Source organism: Triturus cristatus, chromosome 2_2 (assembly GCF_964204655.1).
Source record: "Triturus cristatus chromosome 2_2, aTriCri1.1, whole genome shotgun sequence".
Classification (NCBI taxonomy): domain Eukaryota; kingdom Metazoa; phylum Chordata; class Amphibia; order Caudata; family Salamandridae; genus Triturus; species Triturus cristatus.
In genome coordinates, this window is record NC_140582.1 from 849829465 (window position 1) to 849856624 (window position 27160).

Genomic DNA, 27160 nt, shown 5'->3' on the forward strand with positions numbered 1-27160 from the left:
ATCCGGAGTATGGTCAAACTTAAAGGGACCGTCGGGTTCTATTTCTCGTGTTCCTCTCGCAGACTGAAAATAAAGAACAGGGGAGAGATAAGGGGGAAGATGTCCATCGTCCTCTTCCGGTGTCTGATTGTATAAAGACATCTCCTGACATATTGATAACTATTGTTTATTAATTATTAATTGCTTATTAATTATTATTAATTGATTCGTTGACAATTATGTCAATTGTTTTATTTTTTTTAGGGCGGGTTGTGGGTTTATAGGGGAATAGAGTGGGAAGTAATTTCATTATAATTAATTAAAATTAATATTTTTTATTAATCAATATTTATGTATTTAATATTTCACAATCTTAATTGTGGTACATTATTTAATATTAATTGGTTATTAATTTCTATTAATGTATTGTTAATTGTGTCACGTTGTTTAGCAGTGGGTTGTGGGTTGTTAGGGGAGTAGGGTGGGAAGTAATTTAATTTTAATACATTTTCTAATATTGTTTATAAAATATTTATTTAATGTTGTTTTATAGTGCTATTTGTGAGAATTAATTTATTAATAATTGTTTATAAATTGCTTGTTAATTATTATTAGTTGAGTAATTAATTGTTAATTAATGATGTTAATTGTGTCATGTTTTACAACATTGGTGGTGTCATTTATAGGGGAATATGGTGAGAGGTAAATTATTTTTAATTAATTAATAGTTTGTTAATTTATGCTAATTCATTTGCTGGAGTGGGAATAGTGAATTATTCCCCCCACTATCCAACACTTTCCCTACTGTTGCACTTGTTGGAGTGGGAATAGTAATTTTTACCCCTCTGCCATCCAACACTTTCCATACTGTTGCACTTGCTGGAGTGGGAATAGTAAATTATTCCCCTCCGCTATCCAGCACTTTCCCTACTGTTACACTTGCTGGAGTGGGAATAATAATTTTTAACCCTACGCTATCTAACACTTTCCCAACTGCTGCACTCACTGGAGTGGGAATAGTGATTTTTACCCCTACGCTAACTAACACTTTCCCTACTCTTGCAGCAATTGCAGTGGGAATAGTAATTTTTTACCCTTATGCTATTCAATAATTTTCCTACTGTTACACTTAATGGAGTGCAAAATGTAGGTTTGAAAATGTTTAAATATTTTAGTATTTTATTTTATAATATAATGTTTATATTATGATATTTTATGTTATAGGTGTGTGTGTATATATATATATATATATATAATAGTAAATGTTCATATATTTATAATATCTTACAATATATTAAAGTTATTGCTTTATTAATATTTTGACAGTAAATATACATTTATATATTACATTTTATATATGTATGTTTAATTTTGTATAAATTAAATGTATTATATTTTTTTTAAATGTATATTATATTAAATTTTTATAATATAACTGTTTTAACATTATTTTTTATATATTAAAAAAATTATATTTTTGTCATTTACATTTTAAAGATCGGATGTCGATATTTTGACCATCGATATTTTTGGGTTCTATATTTTTGACTTCGATATTATGTCAGTGATTCATTATGTTTATAGGGTTGGTGATGATCCACAAATTGTGCCCCTGAAAAATAGGAGTCGTCTTCAAAATATTCCTCGCTAACTTACTGATATTTTGGTGGAAGTGGTGAACTTACTTGGAGAGGTGTGCTCTGGTATCAGTAAAGCTGACTGAGAATATGTTGAATCTCTTGTCGATGTCATTGTCGATGTTATTGGTGTTTTTGTAGTTGACAGTGTTACTGTTATTGGGACTGGGTTGACGACAGCTTTCTCATCGACAATGTCTCTGTAGATGTGCAAATTGTAGGTGCTGTGATAGACGTTGGTTTAAATCGCTGTCAACTATGCCATCGTTGTTACCATCATTGACAGAATTTTTGTCAGCGCTTATTTCACCAAAGTGGATTTCTCCATCAACTGCACTTAAGAGAGCTTCTTGAAATGCAATGCCTACTTTAGAGAAGGTGCTGCAGGTTCAAATGTTGATATTTTATAGGAGAAATCCTCTTTAGTATGCTCATGCAAGTGTTCAGTTGACAGAATGTGCTCTTTCGATGGCCCATGATGAGTTTTTCAGAGCTTTCTTAGGTGGTTTATTTGGTATTTGGCCTTCAGACCTTTCTCTTTCTGAAGCCTCCTTGTCTGAGGAATTTTCATTCTCTTCCTCAGAATGAGGAGTGTTCCCGACTTTAAGTTTTATGAATTCATAACAAAAGCCTCCCCTCTCTGTCTAAGTGTATTTGAAGAGAAAGTACGACAGATTTTACAGTCCTTTACCTTATGAGGGGTGGAGGCAATAAAAGCAGTGTTTGTGAGGATCATCTGAGTGTAGTCTTTTCTTGACACAAGTCCCATATCTGAAATTCTAGTTAGTCAGGCTTGAATAGCAGGTGGTGCTGGTCTGAAAAATGTGGATACATATCTATCTGAAAATCCTGGATAACTGAGCAGGACTCAGGGAGACTCCATTCACATGATGTGCGGTAAGAAATGTGAGGGAGTGAAGCCTCTGTGGGGAATGTCCTGAGGGTGCTGTCACCTGATTGGCTGGAGTTTGGTTCTTACCTAATAAAGTAGATAAGTTACTGAAGTGAATGTTTTTGAGCCCTTCCGGGCTACGTGTAAATTGTACTGATTTTTCTATTGTGCCGTTGGAGTCCCACTTTGACGATGGGGAATGATTTTAGCATGTGAATCTATTAAAGATTCGATACTGGAGAAAAAATGGTATTATAATGATTTTAGATTTCTTTCTGTGCGCAAAGATGTAGCAGAGGAAAACAAGGGCCAGATGGCTAAGATATAACTTACTGGTTACAGTGCATATGGGGTATTAGCTTGGATACTCACACCTTGTTTACATCTGTCAAAAGACAGGCAGCAGCGGTCAAACCACAAACACAAAACAAGGTAGGAGCATGTATTTTGAATACAAAAGAGCAGATTTATTTAAGAGATACAATATTTCATTTTCAAATCCGGGGGAATGCTGCAGTATGGCCTTGCGACATGCTGTAAATGATAGCCATGTGTCATACATTACACAGTGTTGCCGTTCATCAGCGATTATCAATAGAGGATGAGGTGGACGATGATATGGGTGAAAGAGAAAATGCCGAGAGGAACATTTGCAGGATAGTGATAGTGCAATGGAAGGAAGTGAACTGCAAAAGAAATCTGTGGCCACAACTTTTTGTAATGGAGGTTTATCACAAAAACATTTTTAGGGAAGAATATTCCAACTAAAATTGAATTTATTGATGAGATTTTGTTTCCCATAAAACCAACATTTACAGAATTGTTGTCTCACAATTTAAATTTTGTGAAGGTTCATACCTCGCAAAGATTTGAAGGAACATCACACAATTTGCAGAGGATAAAATTGCAACTTTTCACATACTTAGCCACCTTAATGTATATTTAACAATCGTTATTGCAACCTCAGTTTCAATGGGAAATATTTAATCTTGACTTAATGTGCTATTCCATTTGGTATTATTTAGCTGCCTTTAGTGTCTACCTTGGTTCGATTACACTCATTTTTAAAAGCCAACCCTAGCTATTGTGTTTTATAGGCAAATTGCAATACCAGAGTTATTGTTAAAAAGGGAAACAACATTATCAATAAGATTCATGTAAGCAACTACAGAAAAAAAATATGATTTGCCACAGAAAACAAGACTTTTTCCTATTACCTTCACTGGGTATGCAGTTATTCTAATAATAAAAGGGTATTAATGAAACATTAATATTTGTTTGGCACTTACATTTTAGGGCATTAAAAGCCAGTTTGTAGGACCAGCGCTGAATTCTCTCATCTTTAAAATGTGGTACTGAAGGGCCACGCCCTTTACCATACTTCACCAAGATTTTATCTGGAGACTTTTCAACATGGATACTCTGGAATATTTCAGCTGCATTTATAAATAGTGAGTCAGAATAGAAAGGTTTTTCATGCTGACTAGGCGTACTTCTAACAACTGTTTCTGTGCTGTGTGACATGGCCATTTCTTCTAAATTTGATATATCACGTCGAGCAGCATAGCTTGGGCTCTGAATTTCAGTACCGCTTCTAAAATTAAACATGTTTAATTTTCGATGATTTTCAATTTATTTGAAATTGACAGAAACGAGGTAGGTCTGCCTGTGGAAAGAAAAACAAAGTATTCTGTGTTAAGACTTTTATTGTTTGCAATAAAAATAAAATATTAATATTGTATATTGTATTGAACTAGATCCATGTTATAACAGTGACCGATTGTGTGCAATGCAAATGCTAATTGAAAACAAAAGCAAATAATTAAACCCCATTCGATGTACCAGTTTTAAAATATACTGGCAATTTTGTACTTAGATTGTAAAATGTAATATTTCAAAAATAATTTTCTGCTTCCACTGTTAAAATAAATATGTGATTACCTGTTGATCTATTACTCTTAATCCACTGACTTTCTGGACCAGATTTTTAAAAGGCATTTTGGATACGTAAAGTAGTACACCAGTTGCATTGCATCACATACTACAAAATGCAATTCACAAACTTACAACCTAGATCTTCACCTACACCTATCCTATCTTTTCTGTACAGCAATTTCAGCACTCCCAAGTATAGGATTTAGTAGTGAATGTGGGAGGGACAAGCAGGCGAGTGGTGGGAACTATGGAACATGACTACTACAAAATGAGAAGAGTTTAGGTGATTTTAAACACAGCTTTATGGCTAAACAAAGCACATACTTCTACATAAGAGTAACACAACTGCTATTCACAAAATACAATTTTTATTCTACTAGAGCGATAAGTTTGACAAAATAGGCTTAAATATACTCCAGCCCACTCTTGGAGTAAGCCGAGTACCACACATGGCCAACCACTGGTAGTGCGGCACACTCATATAGAAACAACGGAGGTAGGGTATAGCACTAACACCGCATAGGAAATTATATAGACATAGGGTGCATAGATGGAAAAAGCCTGCTGCCTTTTTTCTTGTATACACTTCTCAATCTGCAGTCTGTTGGGTTCCTCATTGCGGGTGTGCCGAAAACCACCAGAGATGGTGAGCTGGTCTGCCAGCTAAGCGGGGTGCTGGTCGTGATGGCTTTATAAATGAGGCCGCTGGTTTTGAAGACGGTGCCTGTTGGCAATGGGAGGCAAAGCGTCAGAAAGAAATGAAATATTGAAGATAGAAGTGACTCAAACAGATGGACTTAAAAAATAACAAAAATATGTTTTCACTACAATGTTTCAGCTTATGCCTTCCTCAGATAGTACAAAATCCTTTGCTCAGTGACTGCAAATCTAACACTGCTGGCTTTTCAAAAAGCATCATGAGTGAAAATTCCATTTGGAATGTGGAATCATTGCAGACCTGAGATCTCCTATGATATCCAGTAATCATGTGGTATTGTCACTGATGTTTACTCCATTTGGATGTAATGATTTCAATCTATACTTCCAGAGGATTTCATTGGAATCCAGTAGTTCTTTTTTTAAGACATGTTTCACAGGGAAAATCTTTAAATCTGATAGCAAATGGTCCACAAGGTTCAAATGACTGGCTACAGGCTGGTCAAGTTTCTTAATAATTATTGCTTATTTGTGATTCCTGAATCAAGAGGTCATACACTGTTTGGCATACGTATTGTTCTGTGCAGCTTTGGGTTTGGCACTGACTCACATAAATGATGCATGTTTATAGACATGAAAGAAGTTGTCTTATGCCATAGGTTCTTCTTTCAGCAAACCTGTTACTGATGATGTTCGTAAAAGGTATTCACATGTGATGCACCTTTTAAAATCAAAACAATTAACCCCTCCATTTGTTAAAGCTTGCTTGAGTTCAGCTCTCACAAAAAAAGCTCATAAATTGAGAGCTCTGCAATGACTGTCAGTTTTAAAATATATATAAAATAAATAAGTTATATACTTTCACATGTTCCCTCAGAGATGTGGCCACACTCCAAAGACATGTAAGTGACAACACTTTATTCAAGCAACAGACTGCTTCTCGTCCCGTGATAGTGCCCCCTGGCCTGACGCGTTTCAGGGAATCCTCTCCCCTTCCTCAGAGGCCAACATGAGCAGTCCAGTAATTTACGTGCATACCGCACTGTCTCCTGCACGCTATTTGAATGTCAATGGTTTCTGGTGTACCAATTAGTTATTCCTTTTTCACAATGCCTGCTGGGACCTGCAGTCCAATCTTGCACATTTATATCCCTCCAGTGGGCTAGGTGCTCATGGTATTTTCGGGGACCAATTCTCAGCCCTCCATTGAGCCTCCGAACAAGACTTAGCCTGTTAATTTTGCATATATATATAAATCATACACTGAAAAAAACAACAGATGTGACAATATAGTTAGGTGGTAAAAAAAAAGAAAAAAACACTGAAATACGCCAGTTTTAGTTGGTGAACTAAGAATAAATGTAATTACATTTCCCTTTCCTATAGTGAGATCTCTGTGCCGGCGGAGGAGATCTCCACAAACAGGTGGAAAGTTGATAATAGTAATTTTAAACTAGTCGAAATCAGATTACAAATACATAAAACACATACATCAAATCCAGGAATTCAATAAACTCAATGTTGTCAGATTAAAAAGAATAAAACTATAAGACAATAATACATCTACTAAAAGTTATTTTAAAAGTAATGCAAGAGCGAGTTGCAGACATAAGTACTGTCCAATAACAAATTAGGTCAGCCAATGAGGGAAGGCATCAACCCAAATGTTATCACAGTGTGGATGGGGTCAGTAAGACTGCTGACCCCACCTCAATCTCTGATGAAGTGTCGCTGATTGACACTCGACCCTGGGCGCTTCCGGGCTTTAAACTGAAGTGCCCAGGTGCGAGCCAATCAGTGACGCTATCACTCATCTCTGTGGGTAGGGCCTCAGAGACCTTTGCTGAGGGGAGGACGTCACGCCCACAGGAGCTGTGACTTCCTCTGCCCTGCAAACTTCAGCTCAGGCAGCCAGGAGCCTGAACATTTAGCCCATGTCTGGCTCCTGGCTGCCTGACCTGAAAATGAACAGTGTCTGTCAGGCTGACCGTTGTTCAGGCTGACAGACACTGTTCCTGAGCCTGACAGACACTGTTCCTGACGGGCAAAAGGTGGAGGTGCGTGGCCCCCCACCCTAATGGACTGGCCGTGGCTGTGCTGGTTCCGCCTGGAGATCAATGAACATGTCATTTGATTGGACCCACTCTATCAGTTTCCCTATCACTTACTGGCAAAAGATCTTCTGGAGTCCATCCAAATTGCTAATGGGCATGTAGTTCCCTGGCTCATCCCACCACCCTTTCTTGTATATTGGCACTATCTCAGCCTTGCGCCAGGATTTAGGTATGGGGCCGCCTTATAGTATGGCCTTCGTCAGAACATTTATGTAGGCTCTCTAAATTTCAGGCACAGCAGCATAAAGATCAGCCAGAATGCAATCTGGTTCCAGAGAATTAAGTCTATGACCCTACGGGAATCTATAATAGATATCGCAAGGGGGGGGGGGGGGGGCAATATCACTTAAATAGTACATTCCAGACTGATGTAATCAGAGTCACCTCCCCCTTCTTAACATGCAGAATAAAGCTTCCCAAATTGATCAGCCTAATTATGTGGATGAACATGATATGCTACTGAGGAAGTTGAGACACAACTGCCATGTGCTATTACGTGCCAAAATGCAATGGAGTCCCTTGATTTGGCGGTGTGGGTCAAATCTGCCCAAACCTCCAACTCCCACTCTGCTTTAGCTTGTGTGAGCACGCCTTTATATTTCAAGTGGCCTCAGGGATATTGTTCTGGTCTCTACCTTTTATCAGGACTAATAGTTGAGATTTAGCAGACCTGCACTGGACATTGTACCATGGATGTGATTTGGGGCGTTCCCTCCCACACTCCTCAGCTCCTTGGCGAGCAGGTCTCTCAACACAGCGAACAGGCCCTCATGAATTTTAATTATTAGATTTAGGCCTGGTTCTTCTTTCGTTACTTGAATTGATAATTTCCATAACATCACCGACCCTGGCATATATCTGCTTCAGGAGACTCTGACACGCTTCCACAAAAACCCATTTTAGGACGTTTTTATTATTAGAGACGACTATATTATCCAATTGGCTAAATTTAATTACCATCTTTTCAGGGCCCGCCAGTCCACTTAGGTGCAGAATCTGAACATTGTGGTCACTGTCCCCTTTTTCTTTGACTACCACATCGGATAAGAATGACCAGGAGTTAAAGGATTACAGCAAATAGTCTATTCTACTTGAACAATTAGATTAAAGGTCGCGGCACCATCCTGATCAGATTGGAATCTCCCATTGCAGACTCTCAGCCCTATTCCTAGCGTAATACCCAACAGCTGGAGTGTCATGGTGGAGCTTCTTTTGACTGAGGAGATGCTTAATTTTGGATCTGCTATAGAGCATCTCCCTAGTCCGTTAAAGATATGTCATAGGCACCAAGGTGTTTCTATGTCACATTAAAATCACCTGCCACTATAAAAAATGCATCAGAATGTAGGGTGCGTAGGAAGGTATCTAAGAGGGCTTAGAATGGAGACTCCTTGTTCACACTCTGGGTCTGTTATACATGTTAAAAAGAAAGACACACGGGCGTGACTTTGGAGCCGGCCAAGACGGCAGCTTACAAGCGGAGCTCCGGGCCTCGTTTTCCGGAATATCCCACCATCCTCACTAATCTCCGTTCCTGCTGACACCTAAATATCGGCGATACACAAAGAAGATTCATGGGCTAACAACAAGCCGTGAAATAGACGTGGAACAGCAACGAGATGCCGGCACGGAGAAACAGCGAGGGAGAGGCAGTACCACCCATTACAGCAGTCTCGGTGGAGAACAGTAACGACAACTGGAGTGGGCAGTGACGGATGCTCTTCCCCGAAAGGTGGGGGTAAGCATATCGTAGACCGCCGGCTGTGGACCTTCCCCTGCGTTTTCCCCCTAGCAACAACCTGAAGGGGGCGAGGCCCTCTGCGGTGAGCCACAGAGGGTGGGTGATGGGAGTCTGCAGCAACAGAGGAATGCACAAGGCCTGGCGATGGACCTCTCAAGGCAGAGTACACTTAGAGTGCGAGAAGGGCTGCCCTAATACCCAGGGAGAGAGGCACTGGATGGGGGGGGGGAGGCTGAAGGAATGGCGAAAAGGTATATTTGCAGAGGCCGAAGAGCAAAGTGCTGATCCGCGGCCTACGCCCTCCCTATTTATAAAAAACAAGACGCTTGCGGAGAGGCTGAAATGGGCAGAGACAGACGCAGGTGGAAAAGAACATAAGGAAGGGGGAACCTAAAAATCCACCGACTGCAATACTGACCGCAGCCCAGACCTGTTCGACCTGGAATCTGGTCCCGGCGAGTGCGGTGAAGGAAGCCAAGACACGCACAGCCCAGGGGCAGCAAATCCCCCAATTCAGGAAAACAGATTTGCAGCCTGCCTGGAAACACTAGCAGAGGGGCTAGAAAACACCGTGCATAGGGCAAGGCCCATAAAGACCACGAGGAGAAGAACGGCAGCCTATAATATCCCTACTCATAACACCGAACATATTCTGTGCCCGCTTGTCTTGAAACCGGGGCCAGGTGAGCACCGCAAGGAATATTTGGCCACAGACACAATCGAGGGGAGGTAAGACCCCCAATACAGAGGGGGAGACTGCTCGCCGCAGCAACAAGGCCCTGGGAGAACCACATCATGGGCACAGTCCAAGGAAGTTAGCCTCTCAATATAGAGACAAGGCTGTGGGCTAGAGAAAGTAGACTGGTCTGCAGGTGAACACCAGAGTGGCACTTGCAGATTATCGTCGTAACGCCTCGCCAGAGTTGTGCGGCAGCAACAGACCCCGAGAAGGAACACAGAGACAGTGAACCAATAGTTGGATTTTGCCCTTACCACTCAGTTACTACAGGAAAGTCCGGGGCTGTCGACTGAGGCAGTGAAGGCACCTTTGGGTCTTAGGACAGAATAGCATAGGGGCATAAGGAACGGCCACAGCAGAGACGGAAGTGGTACATTTGCAGACCAGCACAAAGCGCCTAGAGGAGCAAGTGCTGAATCTCACAAAGCAACAAGAGGCTATGGCGGCAAAGCTGGAGAATCAAGAAAGGATGGCACGCAGAAATATTATCAGAGTAGTGGGGGTCCCGGAAGGAGTGGAAGGGCTGAGTATTGATACTTAACCACCTAAAGCCAAAAAGACTCTCCAACTACTTTACTATAGAACGCACGCATAGGCCAAGCCAAAGCCGGGAGCACCACCCAGAACGACTGAAGCACGGATCCTAAACTTGCGGGATAGGGATGCTATACTGCAAGTGGCACGCACACACAGAGACCTCCACTACAAGAATACAGTAATTCAGTTCTTTCCGGACTTTACGCTACAGGTCCAAAAGCAGAGACGACCTTTCGAGGCAATCAAGAGGAAACTGCGAAGCAAAGATATCAAATACATGATGTTGTTTCCAGCAAAGCTGAGAGTCATAGCAAAGGAGGAAGCCCTGGAATTTCAATACATCGGAAGAAGCATGGGAGTGGCTAGAGAGCTGGCGTACAGTGAGACACAACTCCCAACGAGACAGAAGACATGGAATGCAGAAGGATCAGCAAGAGGGACCCACGGAAGCAAGGACTCATACTGCCACCTGAGACATAATTGACAAGAGAGACTGGAACACAAAGGAACTGTACATAAATAGGACTAACACCTGTAAACAAGAGACTGTCGGAGTGCTTGGGAATAGCTGCCACTATATATCCTTTATGAACAGCGGGTGGGACAAGTGACTGGGGGGTGAATTGTGCTTAAGGGGAGAGAAAATACTCAACAGACCTAAATGTTGTCAGCAGGATCAGGAATGAGATCAATAGATTTGGGGGTGTACAGGTGAACGAGGATGGTGCTCTACATTAATAGGCACCTGCCTACCCCGTTCTAGTTACCAAAGTTAAAGGGACAACAGGCGCTCTGAAAGTTGGAGAGGTGGGTAGTTTGTTAAGCCCACCTAGCAGGGTACCAGGGAGGGGGGTGGGCGGTTTACAAAGTTGGGGAATGTAGTATTATTCCCGTTATAGTTAGTTGAAGAAATGTCAAATTGCAGAACAATCGCAGTGTCCAGATCATGATGTGGTAAATATGATAGGCAACTGGCTAAAAAGAAACTCATTGACTCGGTAACCGAATTAAGCACACAATAGTCCTACAATACTTGCATATACACAATGTTACTTCAAGAAACACACCTGAATGGCAACCAGTATAAAGCATTGGATAGATATGGATACAAACTTATAGAACATGCAGGTTGCACGACAGGGTCGAGAAGGGTGGGGATATTACTTAGGACCGCCATCCCTTTGGCAGTAAAGAAAATCTGGCATGACCCGTTCGGGAGATACGTGGCGCTTACTGGGACATGGGATGGGCGGGTCCTGAACATGGCCTCTATTTACAAGCAGGCGAACTGTCAGCATTGGGTGCCCTACTTGTCAACCTAACACGGGGGAACCTAATATTAGGAGGGGACATGAATGCAACCATGGAGCCAGAGAGAGACAGGGAATCAAAAGCAAATAGGGGGAGAGGGATGGAGACACTGCAGGTGTTTGTGGAAGCCATGGGTCTGACAGACCTGTGGCGTTTACATAAACCCCAGGAAAGACGATATACTTATTACTCAGCGATACATGGCAGCTACTCCTGCCTAGACCATATTTTGACACACAAGGGGAGTGTTGGATTGTTCTGAAACACGAAAATCAAAGCATGCGATATATCAGATCACTCACCAGTGGAGGTGGTTCTTCAGGACCCATTGAGAACGATAGTATTACCACCTAGAATAGACACCTGGGTCTTCAAGAATAAAGACCTGGTAGACCAAATTAGAGAGAAGGCGCAACTTTACTTTCTGGAAAATTAAGGGTCAGTGGACTTGGCATGTACCGTATGGGACGCATTCAAAACGGTGATACGTAGATATGTACAAGCACTAATTGGGGGGTGCAAGAAAGAAAAGAAGATGTGGGACACTCTAGAGGAAAATATAGTTAGGCTGGAAGCAAAAGTATTAGCAGGGGAAGAATCTTATCCACCACTCATGCATCGTATTAGTCTCAAGCAGCAAGAAATGAGAGCCTTAGCAGATAACGCTGCATGGTCCTTGGCGTTAGCAACACAAAGGAGGCTATACAACCTAGGAGATAAAGCCAACAAAATGATCACATGGCTGGAAAAGAGGGACAGGGAGAGAAACTGTGGAGAAGAAATACGAGACTCCAGGGGGTAGTACAGAGAACCGTGGAAGGAACAGCGAAGGCCTTTGCAGATTATTATGCGGGAATATACACCTCCAAACCCTCTAGAACCGGAGAGGACTGTTGAGAATTACTGGTAGACGTGTGGCTCCCAACACTGATAGAGGGGGACAGAGAGGACATGGAAAGAGACATCACAGTTGAAGAGATTACAAGGGCTATACGGGATGTGCGGGAGGGGAAAGCTTTGGGGCTCAATGGCCTACCAGCTGAATTGTATGAATTGTATGAAAGTGCAGCGGGTGTGGTGGTTCTGCATATGCTGAAAATGTTCGAAGAAGCAAGAGAAAGGGGATACCTACCAATAGACCAGCGAACGGCTACTATAGTAGTGATCCCCAAGATGGGCAAACCTCCGGAAGGATGCAGTTCCTACAGGCCTATATCCCTGCTAAACACGGAGGTTAAAACCTTGGCCAAGGTTCTGATGAATTGCCTTTGAGGGAGTTGTCTCGACTCTGGCACATCCAGATCAGTCGGGATTTATGCTGCATCGGAGTACTAGGCTAAATCTTAGGCGCCTGTACGGGGTAATGCACTTGATTAAGTCCCATCCGAAAAAGGAAGCGGTGCTGCTCTCACTGGATGCACGTATGGCATTTGACAGTATCGAATGGCACTATCTGTTTGCACTTCTGGAGAGATTCGGATTTGGTCCCCGATATCGATCATGGGTTAAGTTGCTCTATACGAATTCATTGGCTAGGGTGCGTGTGTATAGCTTTGTTTCCCGCTCCCTTGCCCTGCAAAGAGGGACGAGGCAGGGGTGCCCACTGTCCCCCTATTTGCGTTGCCACTGGAGCTGCTTGCGGCTTGGGTAAGAGGAGACCCATTGGTAGCGGGGTTCATGAGGGACTGGAATTGGGAGGAACGTATATCTTTATTTGCAGACGATGTCCTTCTGTATGCCACAAGACCCCGCTTTACAATAGGCAGGCAGTTACAAATATTCTGATTATTTGGTGGCTGCTCAGGGTACCACATTAATTGGGAAAAGTCTCTCCTGTTTGTGCTTCCAGATGGACCATTACCCTCGCTGACTAGGGAGCTCAAACTCAAAACTAAAGATTAATTCAAGTATTTGGGCATCACTATCGCAAAAACAGATTCAGAATTCCTAGAAGAAAACCTAATGCCCCAACTGAAACGCCTGAAAAGAGATGTGGCGCATTGGAGGACATTACCGATCCCCTTGATGGGGAGAGCGGCGCTCTTCAGAATGACACTGCCGCGCACGCTATATGTCCTACAAAATACCCCACACACAATACATACCAGGCAAGTTCTTTGGAGAAGTAGATAGTGAATTGAGGAAGCCCCTATGTGATGGGGTGGCGCAAGCACAGCACAAACCAAACTCCAGAGAGGTACCTACGATGGAGGCCTTGCCATTCCAGATATTAAAAAATACTATTTGGCGTCGCAGTTGGTAACAATCAATGAGTGGATCTTTGTGGACAGAGATGACATGGCGTACTCTAACCAGGAACTCCTCGATATTAGACGAGGCAGTTCAGATAAAGGCACTTATCACAAATAAGAAACACATAGGGCTCTCCCAGTTATGGAGAGGCCCTTCACTTGCAAATTCTGCCAGTTTCAGAACCTGAAGCTGGTACAGAAGCCCTCAGACCTTATGGCATCGAATCCAAGGAAGAGTCAATAGTGCCTCTATGTAGATACCCATTACCAGGTTCCTTTAGTAAACCATATGGGAAAATCTGCTCAAAGTTGGAACGGCTTTCTAAGCAATTTCAGATCCCTGCCTAAGCACGCAGTCCAAATCTGGGATCTACTTACCTCTAAGAACCCCTATATTGGATTTCTGACTGAAACCTGGCTAAAACCCAGCTCCACCCCGCCATAGCAGTGGCACTCCCTGAGGGCTACTGCATTCAAAGGCTGGATAGAAAACTGAAGGCGGTGGGCAATCATTCATAAAGATTCTATTAAAGTTTCCATACTTGAGCAACGCTGCAATGAGAAAATCGAAATATTAGTCTTTAGAATTGCTTCCCCAACATAGCTGGATAGGTGCCCTCATATATCGGCACCCAGGCCCCCGTTCAGAGCTCTCGCTTCAACTAATGGAATGTATTGCCTCCCATGTCATCTCTACAAAATGTTTCATGCTCTTGGGAGACTTTAACGTACATAGTGAGAACACTGCAAATCAGGATGCCTTCGCACTCCTGGCTGACGTAGCCACTCTAGACCTAGGTAAGATCAACGACGGCCCCACACACTCTGCTGGACATACGTTGGATATTTTACCACCTCTCCTAACATTTTATTCAAAGCTTCCTGCTCACTCACATGGACTGACCACTCATTAATAGATTTTCTAATCAAGGGTCCTAGGATAAACAACGCTCCCCCCATGACCCCCCTTAGCTCTCGTAGACAGTGGCATAAAATCACCCATGACCACTTCCAGGATATAATCCCACAAATTTGGAATCTAGAATCAAAGAATATGGTAGAATTACTGGCTCGCTATTATTCCATAGTTAAAACTGCCATTGATCACCTAGCTAATTTGAAACAGTGTCCTAGCTTGGCTAAGCGCCCCCAGACAGCGTGGTTCCCCCAAACCTATGGACCGAAAAAAGTCTGTAAAAATCTAGAATGGTGATGGCGCCACTCCATGATAAAGCAAAACCAAAGGGGATGATGGACGGAGTGTTGAACATTGCAAGCACTCACCCCCAGTCAACAGAACTGAGTTTAATCCATCATCATTTTTTAGCTCACTCCGCCACCCCAGTTCAGACATGGCCATATGCAAATCAGTCTGACCCTGTGCCTCATGGAAACAGTCCAGCCCGAACTAGCAAGTCATGTCTTCCCTGGACCGGAAGCAAGCATACGGGGACCAGTTTCTGGCTAATCAGCCGTCATCAGCCAGGCTAGCTTGAATCCAGTGGCAAAGTGAGCAAGGGACCCATGTCTGGGCATACCGTGCCAACTTAGGGCAAACAAAGCAAAACCAAAGGGGATGATGGACGGAGTGTTGAACATTGCAAGCACTCACCCCCAGTCAACTGATCTGGGTTTAATCCATCATCATTCTTTAGCTCACTCCGCCACCCCAGTTCAGACATGGCCATATGCAAATCAGTCTGACCCTGTGCCTCATGGGAACAGTCCAGCCCGAACTGCCTGGCCATGTCTTCCCTGGACCTTAAACAAGCATCTTGGGACTGGTTTCTGGCTAATCAGCTGTCATTAGCCAGGCTAGCTTGAATCCAGTGGCAAAGTGAGTAAGGGACCCACGTCTGAGCATAACCTGCCAACTTAGCCAGAGGCAAAGTGAGCAAGGGACCCACGTCCGGGCATACCCTGCCCACTTAGCTCCCCTTTGGTTTTGCTTCGCCACTCCCATGATACACAGGACAAAGTCTGATACAAGATAGCTCTGGCTCAATATCACAAAAATATAAAAAAAAGCGCTCGCAGAGCCTATATTGCGCTACAACTCAATCAGGCAGGCAATAACCCCAAAGTTCTATATCAAATCCTTAAATCCTTCACTAATCCAAAGGCATATAACAACAAGGCAGCTCCCTCCCAAGCACTTTGTGATAATATAGCAACTCATCTCACTCAGAAAATTGAGCTGATCTATGATAAAATCACTTCAGTCGAGAACCACCAGCATGATTCTGTATCCTGCGAACCTCCTGCCATACTTAATGTGCAAACATTAGAAAACCTCTCTCCTCTCAGTGCTGTGATGTAGAGTCATTATTGATCATAATCAAATCAGGTTCCCCTTTGGATGTTATTCTGGCTAAAAATACCTCATTGCTCTCCAAACAGCTATCCCCGCCCCCCAATTTGCTCTATCCTCAATCTTTCGATGAGAGAGGGACAACTTCCCATTGAATGGGAGGCGGCACAAATAATTTCCATCCGGAAGGACACCAAGTCCCCTATGGAGGATTTATCCAACTATCGCCCAATTTCACTGTTACCTCTCCTGCGCAAGGTATTAGAAAAACATATCAACAAACATCTGTCTGATCCTGTCGAACTTGATCCATCTCAGTCTGGATTTAGGCCCAGGTACAGCGCCAAGTCAGCTTTGATTGCGGTTACTGACAATATTAGGCAGCCCCTTGACAACGGACTAGCAGTACTTCTTGTACTGCTTGACTTGTCGGCTGCCTTCGACACTGTCTCTCATCAGATTCTGCTCAGGAGACCCAAAGTATTGGAATCCAGGGGCAAGCCTTTCAATGGATGCCAAGTTTTCACTCTCACTGAACTCAGACGATCAACTTAGGCCCCTTCTGTTCAAAGATTATGGGACTGGCTAAGGAAGTACCCCAGGGCTCCTGTCTCAGTCCCACTTTCTTCAACATTTATGTTGCTCCCTTAGCAGGATTACTTAGGAAATGGGGTTTTTCACCAATCTCGTATGCTTATGACACCCAGCTTCTATTTTCCTTTAGCAAACACACCCCCAATGCCCAGTCTACCTTCGCAGATAGCATGACGGCAATTGCTAGCTGGATGAGGAACAATTTCCTCCAGCTCAACGCGGGCAAAACCGAGATCATGCTGTTTGGAGATGCCCCTTTGCTGTGGTCCCCAAGATGATGGCCAGAGGAGTTGGGTGCCACCCCGGCTTCCAAGAATGTGGTAAAAAACATTGGCATACGCTTGGATCAGAAACTGACGATAAAGGAGCACGCTGCAACCACCGCAGGCTCCTGCTTCCATGTGTTAAGCCTACTAGGGAGGGTATTTCCCTTCCTCCCTCTGACCACTCTGAAAACACTCATTCAGGCATTGGTGCTGAGCTGCCTGGACTACTGTAATGCCCTTCTGATCTCGGCCAATGAGTCATTACTGAGCAGACTACAAGTAGTCCATAATTCCCCGGCACGCCTTGTGTCGAATGCCCCCCACCAGAACAGACTCCCTCCTTCTCCAACAACAATTGCACTGGCTTCCGGTGCGTAAACAGATAACATTTAAGGGATCAATGACAAAATATCGAGAAGGAGAATATCGACCTGCCAAAATAGCGAGGAAAAAACATAGAATGCCAAAATATCGAATCCCTATCTACAAACAGGTAAGTACAAAAATATAGAATCCAAAACATCGTTGTAAAAAATATAGTTGGTCAAAATATCGAATTTTTTAAATGTCTTAAAAGTAATGTAAAATTAATGAAATAATACATATAATTAACTAAAACATACTTAAAAATACTTAAATACCTTTAAAAGTAATAAATAATTAATACTAGTAATAAAAAAAAAAACATATATATTAACGTAATATTAATTAAAAATATTCAATATTTTTTGCGTAGGATAGCGGGCGGGTAAAATGTACTATTACCACTCCAGTAAGTGCAATAGTAGGGAAAGCGTTGGATAGCGGGAGGGTAAAAAGGACTATTCCCACTCCAGAGAGTGCAACAGTAGGGAAAGCGTTGGATAGAGGGAGGGTAAAAATTACTATTCCCACTCCAGAGGGTGCAATAATAGGGAAAGCATTGGATAGCGAAGGGGTAAAAATTACTATTCCCACTCCAGAGAGTGCAACAGTCTGGAAAGCGTTGGATAGCGGGAGGGTAAAATTTACTATTCCCACTCCAGTGAGTGCAACAGTAGGGAAAGTGTTGGATAGCATAGGGGTACAAATTTACTATTCCCACTCCAGAGAGTGCAACAGTCTGGAAAGCGTTGGATAGCGGGAGGGTAAAATTTACTATTCCCACTCCAGGGAGTGCAACAGTCTGGAAAGCGTTGGATAGCGGGAGGGTAAAATTTACTATTCCCACTCCAGTGAGTGCAACAGTAGGGAAAGCATTGGATAGAGTAGGGGTAAAAATTATTATTCTCACTCCAGAGAGTACAACAGTAGGGAAAGCGTTGGATAGCGTAGGGGTAAAAATTACCATTCCCACTACAGAGACTGCAGCAGTAGGGAAAGTGTTGGATAGCGTAGGGGTAAAAATTACTATTCCCACTCCAGAGAGTGCAACAGTAGGGAAAGCGTTGGATAGCGGGAGGGTAAAATGTACTATTCCCACTCCAGTGAGTGCAACAGTAGGGAAAGCGTTGGATAGCATAGGGGTAAAAATTACTATTCCCACTCCAAAGAGTGCAACAGTAGGGAAAGCGTTGGATAGCGTAGGGGTAAAAATTATTATTCCCACTCCAGTGAGTGCAATAGTAGGGAAAGCGTTGGATAGCGTAGGGGTAAAAACGTATTATTCCCACTCCAGTGAGTGCAATAGTAGGGAAAATAATAATTTAATATTTTATTAAAAATAAATTAATTATTAATACCAACCAAAAAAAGTATCAATTAATTATAAATACCAATACATTTTCTTTTTAATTAATTAACTATTAATAATTAATTAACAACCAATTAATTTTCAATACCAAAAGTTTATAAATACAAATAATACCAATAATTAATTAATAATAAATTAATTTTCAATATACAAAAATTATTTCAATAATTAATTATTTACAATTAAATTACTTCCCACCATATTCCCCTATAAACCCACAACCCGCTACAAATAATAAATTAATACAATTAACATAATTATCAATTAAACAATTAATACAAATTAATTACCAATTAATACAAATCATTTACCAATTAATAATTAATCAACAACCAATTAATTTTCAATACCAATTAATAATTACTTAATAACAATTAAATTACTTCCCACCCTATTCCCCTATAAAGCCACAACCCGCTACAGAAGTAAAACGCAAAATTAAATAAAAAATAATTAATATTTCCTAAAAATTATTATTTAATGTACTATAATTAAATTACTTCTCACCCTAATGCCCTATAAACCCACAACCCGCTACGGAATTAAATTACAAAAAAATTAAATACCATAAAATTCATTACTTTCAAAATATTCAAACATACATTCCAAAATTAATACATACTTTTAACACATATACTAACACTTAAAACACTATAAAAAAAATCCGATATTTTTAACAACTATATTATGACTGTCGATATTACTTACTTCTATATTATGTAAATCGATATTTCTTACCTGATTTTCGATATTCTTCACCACTATATTTTGGCAAACTCGATATTCTGTCCAGTCGATATTTTTCTTTCGATATTATGACTGTTTACCCATTTAAGATATGCTGCATTGTGCATAAAACCTTGAATGGCAGGTCCTAGTTACCTTGCAGAAAAATGCACCCAATACCTGCCAACCAGATCCCTATGCTCAGGAACCAAGTCTCTACTTATAGTACCACAATGCAAAAAATCGTGTCTGGGTGGCAAAGCTTTCTTTCACCTAGCACCCTTCTATTGGAACCAACTCCCTATCCATCTTTGGCAATGCCCTGATCACCTGCAATTTAGAAGACTCCTCAAAACTGTACTGTTTTAATCCTGTCTCCCTTCTCGGCCTGCCACAGCTCTTCCACAGCGCAGCGATACCCTTTTGGGGGTGATTCAGGGGCTTTATAAATTAATAAATATCAAATACAGGGTGGATCACTTAGTGATGGGGCAGAGGGGTTACCCAGGTGCGCTATACCTGGAAACCATAGAAACACAAATGGCCCGCATACACAAGCAGTGTTGAGTGCATGGAAGAGAGCCACTAAATTCCTAGAGTGGGAGAATAGACTGACAGAAATAACCCCACTATGGGACAGCAACATTATGCACGAAGAAGGTAAATTACAGGGATTTAATAAATGGAAACTGCTAGATATAGCTTACCTAGGAGAGGAATGGAGAGGCTTGGCAATAATTTAATTCAAAGACCTGCAGAAGGAATATCAGCTAGCGGACACAGACAGATATAGATACATGCTGCTAGGGCATGCACTCCGATGGCACATCAGAGAAGGGGAGCAGTTTCCAGAACATAACCACCTGGAGGATCGGCTTCTACTGGACCCGATCCATGTAAAGGCCACATCCTTAATGTATAGGAAGATAATAAACAACTCGCCCGATCTGCTGAGGGCTCTGCGTGAAGCCTAGGAAGCAGATATCGGATTACTGGACGATGATGACTGGGCTGAAGCAATACAAAACCGAAGGAAGGTACTGGTCAGAGCAATATTTCTACTGGTCCAGCTAAGGATCCTGCATAGATCTTACTCTACGGAAGTACTGACCTATAAGTTAGGACGTACCCCTACAGACTTGTACACAAGGGGCTGCAAAAAAAGGGGCATCTTTTTCCATATCATTTGGGGATTCCGAGTTATACAGAAATACTGGGAAAAAGTAACACAAATCATGTCTGAAGTATTAGGGCTAGAAATTCCCATGGAGGCCAGATGGCACATCCTGTGTGTGTTGGGCGAGCAGAGAAGGCCAAAATATAAGAAAATATGACTAATGGTGGCGTCAATGGTAGCCAAGAGAAATATCGCCAGGGCCTGGGGGGCGAACCTCTCCCCGAGGGTGGGGCAAAGGAAGTCTGACCTTGACTGGTGCAGCGCAACTGAAAAGGTATTCTATGAGAGTAGAGGCTGCCCATGAAAATGGGAAAAAATATGCATCAGTTGGGTAGATTACACAGACCGTTAAAGTACAGGGGGAGAAGGAGGATAAAAGAACGGCAATAGGTGAAATGAGGAGGGTACCGACTACCAAATAATTAACTAGGGTGAGATTCAAAATAAATGCTGTAATATTGGAAAGTAAATATGAAATGTAACGTTTTCTGTATACTGCCAATGCTCCTCTGGATGGAGCACTGTATACTGCAACTGACGAAAGTTTAAAAAAAAGATTTAAAAAAAAAAAAAAGAAGAAAGACACAATTATTATCCATGTGGCGAGAGAGAGACCAGGAATGTCTGGAGAGGGGACTTGCAGCCTCTTTATAGTACAATTTGGCAAATTCCTCACTGTGAGAAGTTGGCCTGGTATATGCTGTCTACCAGTTATAGTGGGCACCTTGCACCAGTCCAAACAACCCCTTATTGATGACAGGTTAAAGACAACCTTTATTGAAATCTATCTTAGTGATAGCTATGGAGAGCAGCCTTCAGGCTAAGTCTTGAAGAAATGTAAAGCAGCTTCTTTTACCAGTCTATAATCTCTTGAATGGCTAAATGAAAGGAAACCACACCAGGTATATATATAAAATATATGTATTTATTACTAAACCCACCCTACTAGTCTCTTTATGAGGCTAGAGGTCAAAACACATAAGTTACACTTCAAATATTACAGTAAAGAAGCACAAATACACGTTAGGCCCAAGGGGCGAGCCAAACCATATATTAAAATAGTGGTATAAGAACCACGGCTTAACTAGACACAAGGCCTAGAGCCTGTAGAATCGCTGGGACCCCAAGGAACCACCCAAGGTAGTAACACAGGGGACCCATGGGGGCAGTGTGCAGTGTAAGAACACAGCCACGAGCTCCCGTTAGCTTCTATGGGGAAAGTCGCAGTTAGATTTTTTAAAGATAAGGGACACTTAGAGATGGACTAGGACCAAACCCTTTTGGACTTAGACAGTTCTAGGGTCAACACCCACGGGAGCACTGGAGTACTCGAGTTACCTCACCCAGGGAAGCCGGGTGCAAAGGTGTCAAATGATGTCGGGTCGCGCCGTCCTTTTCAATGGAAGCTGGCAAAGAAGTGCTGCTGCCGGGAAGATGCGAAGTGTCCAAAGAGATCCAAGTCTGGATCGAAGATGTGGGACATAGTCTGGGTCACTTTCCAATGACCAGGGGAACGATAGACGAATGCACACCGATGTCGGGTGTTTCAGGTGAAGAAGGTAAAGCTGGACTCTTCAGCCACGAGGACCAGGAGGCATCGAGGACGACCAGGAGCTGGATTCGAGCTGTCCCACGAAGGATGTCGAGTGCTGCAGCGTTGGTGCCTGGATTGAACACAACAAGCCTTGGCAACAGCAACCCATGCAGAAAGGAGAAAGACGCTTTGGTGCGGACCAGCAAGGTCTGGGGGACTCCACCAGCGAGGAGGAGTGAGAGCACGTCTGGAGCAACCAGGGAAGCCCAAGGAAAGTCAAAGTTACCTTCACAGGTACCCACCAGTCGACGGACTAGGGATTGCGAAGGGACCTCGAGAGGCATCACAAAATGGCAGCGGACGGGTCACTTGGGGTGACTAGGCCAACAATCTTTGGTGGATTCCCTGCTCGGGGTCTGGGCTAAAAGTAACCCAATGCACAGCCTCAGGAGTCTTCGAGAAGCTGATGCACTTGCAAATGTGCACGGTGTCCAGGGGTTCCGGTTCCATGGTAGCCACGAGGGCTACGGGTCTCAGCTTTGCTGGGGACTTGGTTTGGTCTCTGGGAAGTCTGGAAATCCACCTCTGGTGTTGCAAAGTCTACGGCGTCCGGTGGGAGCTTCGGAGATGCAGACCGGACAGATGTGTCTTTGGTGCCTGCCAAGCAGGGGAGTAACTACTTTACTCCAAGGGAGATTCTTCAGTCATCTGGCGTTGAACAGATCGTCGAAGTTTCCAGGATTCAGTTTCAGAGTTTCGTGCAGGGATATCTAAAGTTCTGGTTACAGAGCTTCCTTCTTTATACCCAAGGAAGGGTTGGACTAACTCAGGGGACACACCTATGGAGGGTTTGGAAAGAGGGGTAGCGACACCCATTTCCTTTGTCCAGTTTCGCGCCAGAGCAGGGGCTGGTAGCCCCTGAACCGGTTTGAGCTGGGCTAAGCACAGGGCCACCAAATGTGCCCCCAGTGCAGGACTTCAAAGCACTCTCAGAGAGCACCCACCCAGCCCCAATACACTAAAGCCTGACTGGGAGGTGGTGACACCTCCCTGTGACAGGAAACCTATTGTCCAGGCCTCCCCTGCCGGTGTTTCTGTAAGCAGCAGGAGGCCAGACTCGGGTCTGTGGCAGCAGCATCCATTTTGTGATGCCAGCGCTCTTTTAAGTTTTTACCAGGTATACCGGTGCTGTCATGTCTCTCCCTCTAGAAGGGTGGGATCATACTCCCACACCAGTTACTGGTGTGGGGGTATGATACCAAGGGGTTTCACACCAAACACGACATGTTTCCGTTCAGCCAGTCCAAAGTTAGCATTTACCGTTGGGTTATAATGCACTTAAGAGTATATGGTCAGGCTGCATCACAGACAACCCCGGAGGAGAGATTCCGAAGGCTGCAGAGGGGCTCCGCTTATGCATGGGCACCCTCTCACACAAAACCAAGCACCCTGCCTTCAGGATTGATATGGCCTGCCATAGGAGTGACTGATAGGTTTCTATGTGCAGTGATAGTTGAGATATAGTGAACCTATATCTCTGTGAGGGGTGCATGCACCACCTTACCCAGGCTGCAGTAGCAGACCTGTGGTGTCATTTTGGAGGACTTCCCAGGGGTGGCATAATAAATGCTTCAGCCCCTGGTAGGCCTCTCGGGTACCTATGCGCTGGGTACATAGTATACCATATACTAGGGACTTATAAGGGCACCCCAGAATCCAATCTGTGGTGTACCTAAAGTACATGAAATAAATTTAGAGAGGAAGCAGCTAGGCTGGGGTCCTGAATAGCAGGGCCCCAGCCAGACTAAAGTAGAAAAACAGTGTTACAGCAGCAAAAAGTGGGGGTAACCATAATAAGCAGATCCTACTCTCCAACACAACCCCCCCCCCCCAAACGCAGGGACATTAAACTAACCTTGACCAGTTGAGTCTTCATGTTCTAAGTGGAAATATCTGGAAAGTCCATCTGCATTGGCATGGTTACTCCCAGGTCTATGTTCCACTGCATAGTCCATCCCCTGTAGGGAAATGGACCACCTTAACAGTTTGGGGCTTTCACCCTTCATCTGTTTTAGCCATAAGAGGGGCTTATGGTCTGTCTGAACAATGAAGTGAGTACCAAACAAGTATGGCCTCAACTTCTTCAGAGCCCAAACCACAGCAAAGGCCTCCCTCTCAATGGGTGATCAATGTTTCTCTCTGGGGGTCAGCCTTCTGCTTATGAAAGCTACTGGCTGATCCTGTCCCTCATCATTCAACTGTGACAGTACAGCCCCTAACCCCAACTCAGATGCATCTGTTTGCACAATGAACTTTTTGGAGTAATCAGGACTTTGCAGAATGGGAGCAGTGCACATGGCCTGCTTCAGGTCATCAAATGCCTTTTGACAGCTAACTGTCCACTGAACCTTTTTGGGCATTTTCTTCGAAGTAAGGTCATTCAATGGAGTCGCAATGGATTCATAACCTTTTATAAATATTCTGTAACACCCAGTCAGGCCTAAGAAGGCTCTCACCTGAGTCTGGGTGGTGGGAGCAACCCAGTCCATTATGGTCTGGATTTTGCTCTGCAAGGGTTGAACCTGGCCTCCACCTACAAGGCGGCCCAGGTACACAACCTGACTCTGCCCTATCTGGCACTAAGTGGCCTTGATAGTTAGGCCTGCTTTGTGCAGGGCCTCCAAAACATTCCTCAGGTGGACCAGGTGATCCTCCCAGGTGGAGCTAAAGACAGCAATATCATCTAGATATGCTGCACTATAGTCTTTCAGGCCTGTAAGGACTCGATTCACCATCCTTTGGAAAGCGGCAGGTGCATTCTTCAAACCAAAGGGCATCACCACAAATTGGTAATGCCCACCAGAGGTAGAAAATGCTGTCTTTGGCTTTGCCTCATCAGCTAATCTGATCTGCCAGTAGCCAGCTGTCAAGTCAAATGTGCTTAGAAACTTGGCTGAGGCCAAAGTATCTATTAGCTCATCTGCCCTGGGGATGGGATGGGCATCAGTCCTAGTGACTGCATTGAGACCCCTGTAATCCACACAAAACCTCATCTCTCTCTTTCCATCTTTGGTGTGAGGTTTAGGCACCAGGACTACTGGGCTAGCCCAAGGTCTATCTGAGGGTTCAATGACTCCCAAATCCAACATCTTTTGGGCTTCTGTCCGTATACAGTCCCTGACATGATCATGTTTCCTGTACATTGTATTCTTCACAGGCAGACTGTCCCCAGTGTCCACTTCATGAGTGTACCAGGTGGTCTGACTTGGAGTCAGAGAAAACATATGTCTAAACTGGCTGAGAAGTTTTCTGCAGTCAGTTTGCTGCTGGACAGTGAGGCTGCCTGCCAAGGCTACACCATCTACTGATCCATCATCAGGGTTCTGAGAGAGCAGGTCAGGGAGTGGGTCACCCTCTTCCTCCTGTCCTTCATCAGTAGCCATGAGCAAGCCCATGTCCGCCCTGTCAACATATGGTTTTAGTCTGTTGACATGAAGTACCCCATGGGGACTCCTAGGGGTTCCAAGGTCTACCAATTAGATGACCTCCCCTTTCTGTTCAACAATTGTATGGAGGCCACTCCATTTGTCCTGGAGGGCTGCTGGGGCCACAGGCTCCAACACCCACACTTTCTGCCCTGGCTGGTAAACAGTCAGCACATCCTTTTGGTCATGCCAGGCCTTTTGAGACATGAGACACATGATTTGATTTACTGCACTCTGCAGTGCCGGCAGTGACCTTGTGCCCTGTACTGCAGCTGCATGTGATCACGGCGACTCCACTCCGACTAATCGACGTCGTGTGTCGTATCTGAAGAAGTCAGCAGCAGACCAGGCACTGCGTAAGAGTACGTTTGGGCCTATTGTTACACATAATGAAAGAAAGATGGCTGTGAGATGGAGGCAAGCCACGCATGTGCCGTGAAGTCATGATGTGACCTGCTGACAATGTGGCTGAACGGCTATAAGATTCAAGGAAGAGTCATGTGAAAGAAGCCCTTGACTGAGGAACTGGATTGAGAAAATGTTATTAGCGTTATTAGAGTTCTAGTTGCTGGACCCGGTGCAGCGCAAAGCTTATTTAGCTCACATGGTGACGCGACCGTGCAGCGGACGCGCGCAGCGGGTGCGTCGCTGGCGCGCCTAAGGCAAGCCCGTCTGCGCCTGTCCGCGCCCGGCCCGGCCCAGGGGCCAGGACCCCTGCCCCTTTCACCTCAGCCCACCATTCCTATTCCAGCGCTCATCTTAGGACACTCGACGGTGCCCTAGGAAGCAGGTGTGTCCAGGTTTTTCACCCGACAAACTCCCCTCTCACTACCCTACTTGTGCGCATGCTTTTACCACACACAGGCCAGATCACACCCCCCATAAGGACAAATTCAGAATGCTACACCTTAACTGCAGATCCCTACCCAAACATACGGCAGAGATCTGGATGCTTCTTAGCGACCACAACCCTGATGTACTGTTCCTCACAGAGACCTGGCTCACAACCAGTTCAGAACCAGACAACGACCCCCCCCCCCCCTGGTTTTGTGCTCCAAAGATGCGATCACCCCACAGGCAGAGGCGGTGGGATGGCCATAGTACCTAAGGAACAGCTTACCTGCCCTCTCCTAGGCAACCCTCTTGAAGATTGCGAGAATGCACAATTTTCTATCGAATTTTCTCTGCTTCTCGCGTTCACAGGTATCCTGGTCTATCGCCGCCTAGGGCCAATAGGGACATTTAACAAATCCCTTCTTGAGACAACCATAAATTTAGCCAGTACGGCGGTTAATTTTACGATTCTTGGTGACTTCAACCTCCACTTTGATGACCCGCAAGCTTTCAATGCGTGCGGTCTAACCAGGGATCTCGCTTCACTCCAAATAACTCAAAAAGTGAGCCAAACAACTCATGTCAAAGGACACCTCCTGGACCAGGTATTCTCTAGTCTTTCCGAGCTTAAGGGAGCTGACCCGTGGACTACCGTGGACAGACCATTTTCTGATAAGCCTTCTTTGGTCACCACAGACCATCAGTCC

At 43.9% G+C, this 27160-nt stretch overlaps 1 protein-coding gene across 3 annotated transcripts in view; it reads right to left on the reverse strand.

Moving 5' to 3' along the window:
- Positions 1 to 27160, reverse strand: part of NSUN7 (NOP2/Sun RNA methyltransferase family member 7) — a 1257082-nt gene that overhangs the window by 884060 nt on the left and 345862 nt on the right. For all 3 annotated transcript variants that reach the window (XM_085642201.1, XM_085642202.1, XM_085642203.1), the window contains one exon: positions 3798 to 4174. In XM_085642201.1, coding sequence (XP_085498327.1) covers positions 3798 to 4116 — 319 coding nt within the window. In that variant the 5' untranslated portion in view covers positions 4117 to 4174. The remainder of the gene's footprint in view (positions 1 to 3797; positions 4175 to 27160) is intronic.